The sequence below is a fragment of the Macrobrachium nipponense genome, chromosome 28 (genome assembly GCF_015104395.2).
Source record: "Macrobrachium nipponense isolate FS-2020 chromosome 28, ASM1510439v2, whole genome shotgun sequence".
Lineage (NCBI taxonomy): Eukaryota > Metazoa > Arthropoda > Malacostraca > Decapoda > Palaemonidae > Macrobrachium > Macrobrachium nipponense.
In genome coordinates, this window is record NC_087217.1 from 9,098,097 (window position 1) to 9,102,658 (window position 4,562).

Consider the following 4,562-nt stretch of genomic DNA (forward strand, 5'->3'; position numbering starts at 1 on the left):
ATAAATGACGAAGACATTTGCATTACTGAAAAGAAACACCATATGGCTCGTATTGATTAAAAGTGAACTCATGTGAAAAGTGTTTGGAGTAGAAAATGACTTCGTCGGTAATGTTATGCATAGCAAACAACACGCAACCTGTTGATATTGGATGCTGACTCTCATTGCGATATTTGTTTCTATGCCATCTCCTCCCTACCCCATCTCGCCCCACTTCCCACCCCCTGCCCTTCTTCCACTCCTTCTCACATGTGCAGAAGGGTTTAACAGCATACAGAAATGAGTCCAGTCTCCCCTAAGCACACACTTCACATTGCGATTGACTCACTTTTACTTTAAGAAATGTGCAAAGTAGAATCTCTCTCTCTCTCTCTCTCTCTCTCTCTCTCTCTCTCTCTCTCTCTCTCTCCTCTACTATATATATATATATATATATATATATATTATATATATATATATATATATATATATATATATGTGTGTGTTTGTGTAGAGTACTCATACACTACAAAATCCATAAATATAGAGATCCTTCTCAAACAAATATTCAGTAATAAGATTCAAATCTCTCTCTCTCTCTCTCTCTCTCTCTCTCTCTCTCTCTCTCTCTCTCTCTCTCTCTCTCTCCTCTTACTGCTATCGCTTATATTGATGTTCTGCTGTCTTTGACCTCAAGTAACTGTGACGATTTCTGAGAAAGGGAGATAGAGCTGTGGCAATGGCAACACAGTGAGACCAGGATGGGAGAACAAAAGCTCCAAAATGCCTTTGCAAAAGTATAATAGCTGCCAAATAGCCACTGAATAGATTAAGTTCAAACTTTTCCATATATCTAAATCTGAGTTCTACTTGAAGATGGTCTGTGGGCATTAGTCTGTCCAGTTGTTGAATTATCATGGCTGTTTTGAATTTTAAATATAGTAAATTTGTCTAAAACAGCGGGAACCTACGCTGGTTTGTTATAAGGCTCAATATCCTCTAATAATTAATTGAGGAATCCTCAGAATTTTTCCATTATATCTTCTTATGTATTTTAGTAGGAGTCGCTTATTGTAACTCAAAAACAATCTTAGTGATACTGAAACATTAAACTGTTATATTGTAGAATCACTGTTTTGCATGTATAGGTACATTCTCTGAGTTCTGGTGCAGAGTTCTTCAAGTAAAAGATAGGTTGACGATAGTAGTTTTATTTATCGGGTAGGTACAAACAAATATAACATGGTAACCAGCTATGTGCTATCATGAAAGTCGTCCTTATCGGAAATGACGGGTGTTGCCAATTGAAGGGAAAAGATAACTAAACAAAATGCAGCTGTTTAACCCGTTCCTTCTAGATAAGTGTAAAGATAAGAGGTTGACGGTGAAGAAATGATGTCATGGTAAGGAAATCAGCATCGCTAAATTTAGCGTTAGCAGTAACAGTTACAGATTCAAGGAAATCCTGACAAGATGATATGATTACTGACATAAACGTTTATCTGTTCATTTAGAAATGCGATGTTTTAATGGTATGGAGAAGCTGGTTGGTATCCACTCTTTGGCTTGAAAGTAATGGCAGGTCCTGTCTTGTATGGGTACTGTGCCTCGCCATAATAGCTCACGTCAGCTACAAAACCCTTGTAGTGATCGGCTTCGTATTTAACCTGAAATGCATATGAAGTTATTTTTATTATATTGCACACACTTACACACATACACACACATTATGTAAGTAATTATGTATGCATCCATTTAATCGTAATAATCGCATCGCCCGCTTAACTTCCCGAACTTCTCTCACTTTTTGGATACAGTGGTCCCTATACAGCCTGAGATCCGAATACAGGAATATGAAGAAATTCTGACGTCCGTACCATGATTCGAATCCGCATCCGGAGTATCAGAACAAAGTCCCGTTACCGACCTGACCGCTACGGACGTCAAAATTTCTTCATATTCTTTCGTCTAGGACTCTAGATCCAAGGCTTTGTAGTGGGGCCAAGCGTTATCTTTCTTGAAAGTGTGAAGTATTCGAGATACCAAGGGTGCGTTGTTGTTATTATAATTACATAAGCCTTTGGTCATTAAAATGTGTGTGTGTGTGTGTAAGTGTTGCATAGAACAATAAATATCACAGCGACTATCAAATTGATTTTTCTTTGGAAACACCAATGTAAGCGGAAACGGCCTGTGAATCTGTAGTGCAAGAATGAAGGGAAAACATAGTCGAAGATATATTAGTTCGTTGCATATGAGTATATGCAGACACATCCAGTGCAAAGTGTTTCTCGTCCTTACCGTCTGTTTGCGCCCATCGGGGAGTTGGACAGAGTAGGAACCTTGGACGCTCTTGCCGTCGGAGTACTCGTTTTGACCGAAATCGGTCCCTGCGTAGTCGTCCTTAACACCATACTGGAAGTTGTACGGCATGGGTGCCTGTGCAAGAAGTTATTGGCATTTTTATTGGTCTTATTGTTGTTGGCAACCAATACTAATATTAATACTGGTCACAGTAATTTCATTGGTAGCTAAGGAGCATAGTTATAATCCTCGGCATCATCATATCATTGATCAAATAAAATCAAGAGATCCTGAAATATGAGTTTTAGTTTTTCGTAAAAGAAAACTTTAGCGATGGCTTTGTCTGTCAGTCTGCACTTTTTATCTCCGCCCTCAGATATGAAACACCACTGAGGCTAGAGGGCTGCAATCATCAAACATACCAAGTTGCAACCCTCCTTCCTCAGTAGTTTTCTATTTTATTGAAGGTTAAAGTTAGCAGCGCAATAGGACAGGCCACCGCCGGGAGGTGGCTGAAAGTTTCATGAGCCGCGGCTCATGCATCTTTATATCGAGATCACCGAAAGCTAGGTGACCTTGATTATACGCTGTACAAAAAAAAACTCGATTGTGCCGACGAAACTCCAGCGCATTTTTTACTTGTTTATTATTAGTATCGTATTTATAAAGAAAGAGATGTCATGGAATTTAATTATTATGTTGACGTGGTTTTGCAAATGATTTTTCCTTGGGACTTTTAAAAACAGAAAGAAAACTATTTTTTATGATTTAGTGTGATATTTACGTGTGAGTATTCGGAGGGTAAATACATAGCTAATAACATTGCAGAGAAAGGAAAGAATGTTTTCATTTCGAAAATTATATACAAGTGATTTTTCGATCTAAATTCAAAAAGATTAGCACATGTTCGTGATTCTATAATGCAGATGTTAATAGGTTTCGCTAGATTCATGAAGTTTTATGTTGAATATAGCTGTATTGCTGTTAATTCCAATGACGTTACTATAAATGCCTTGACGCCAAATCAAGCTAAAATTCCATTTCTGGTTAAACATGTTTACTAGAATACCCTACCTCTGCAGAAATGCCATGAATAGATAGTGTCATGGAATCGTCGTTGCTAAGATTATTATTCAGCATATTAGTATAATTTAATTTGAAAAAGAAAAGGCCTCTAACCTGACGAGCTAATAACTGCCAGTGTCGATTATTTACCTCTTTGTGAGCTGGTTGGTAACTGTTGGATGGAACGGCCGTTGCCACGGTGAAGAAGAAGCAGGCAATCACGAACTGTTAAGGAATAAGTAAATATGAAGAATAAATGAAAAAAGGAGCGAGTAAAGAAGGTGCGATTAGACTGTTTTATGAGTAAATAAATGAGTGACTAAGTATAAGGGAGCTTTGAGTTAAGATCATTGAAAGAGTTTTATAAATTTTCTTATTATAGAGTTACGTCTTCATAAGAACCGGCAGAGTTGACGGGAAATCTGTTAATTGGTAATGTAATATATATATATATATATATATATATATATATATATATATATATATATATATATAGTGTGTGTGTGTGTGTGTTATAAACAATTCAGACGCTAATGCGTACGTTGTTCATTGTCGTTAAATGTGATAAAAATGTTGAACCTAAGATTAGTTTCTTCTAACTCGTAACTGGATTCCTTTACGAGAAGCTGTGTGTGTGACGATGTTTAATTGTTACCACCTTGTACATGACGTAAGTTCTGTAGGAGCTGGAGTTGGATGCTGTGTGAGAGATGTGATGAGAGATACTGATGCCTACTGCCCATCTGCGGCAGTTTTTATACCTGACTGCTGACACATTCTTCATTGGCGGCCTTGTCTGAGCTCCTCATCCCTTCTTTTTCCTTTCCCGTAGGTAAAGATGAATTCTCAAAAGATCCTGATAATGACAGGCACTGCCCGTCACCATCTCTGGATTAATCGAGGTGATAGTTTTAGTTACTTTATCATCGTCTCGTTCATTTTGTGTGAATGTTTGGGGTAATTGAAGAGATCCGGAATTACCCCTAGATTTTCTTTCTTTCGACTTGCTTTCAGTCTAGATCGAGTTCATTATTTACAGTTTTGGGAGTCGCACCTCTGTTTTTATTACAATTATTCAGCTTACACCTAGTCACCAAACCAAATGTGCTGTAAGGCTATTTGGATTGAGGCAGAGAGAGTGAGGTGTGGGTACAGCAGATGCAAACGAAAGTAATAAACAGTTCAAGAAGCAAAGAAATAGAAGCAGAAGGTCT

General features: G+C 37.7%; 1 protein-coding gene across 1 annotated transcript; it reads right to left on the bottom strand.

The window, feature by feature from the left end:
* Nucleotides 1-1,174: 1,174 nt before the first annotated feature.
* On the bottom strand, nt 1,175-4,075 carry LOC135201279 (cuticle protein 7-like). Its single transcript, XM_064230153.1, has 4 exons — nt 4,007-4,075; nt 3,499-3,573; nt 2,281-2,418; nt 1,175-1,646 (listed from the first exon to the last, which is right to left on the bottom strand). The coding sequence occupies exons 1-4, from the start codon at nt 4,013-4,015 to the stop codon at nt 1,506-1,508; spliced, it is 363 nt and encodes a 120-aa protein (XP_064086223.1). The 5' UTR covers nt 4,016-4,075; the 3' UTR covers nt 1,175-1,505.
* Between the last annotated feature and the right edge of the window lie 487 nt (nt 4,076-4,562).

What these genes read in the sequence shown, in the direction of transcription:
- LOC135201279 (XM_064230153.1), bottom strand. An exon ending in ACCAACCAGCTCACAAAGAG is followed by an intron (nt 2,419 to 3,498) that starts GTAAATAATCGA and finishes CTTCTTGCACAG; the next exon opens with GCACCCATGCCGTACAACTT. An exon ending in CCGATGGGCGCAAACAGACG is followed by an intron (nt 1,647 to 2,280) that starts GTAAGGACGAGA and finishes TATGCATTTCAG; the next exon opens with GTTAAATACGAAGCCGATCA.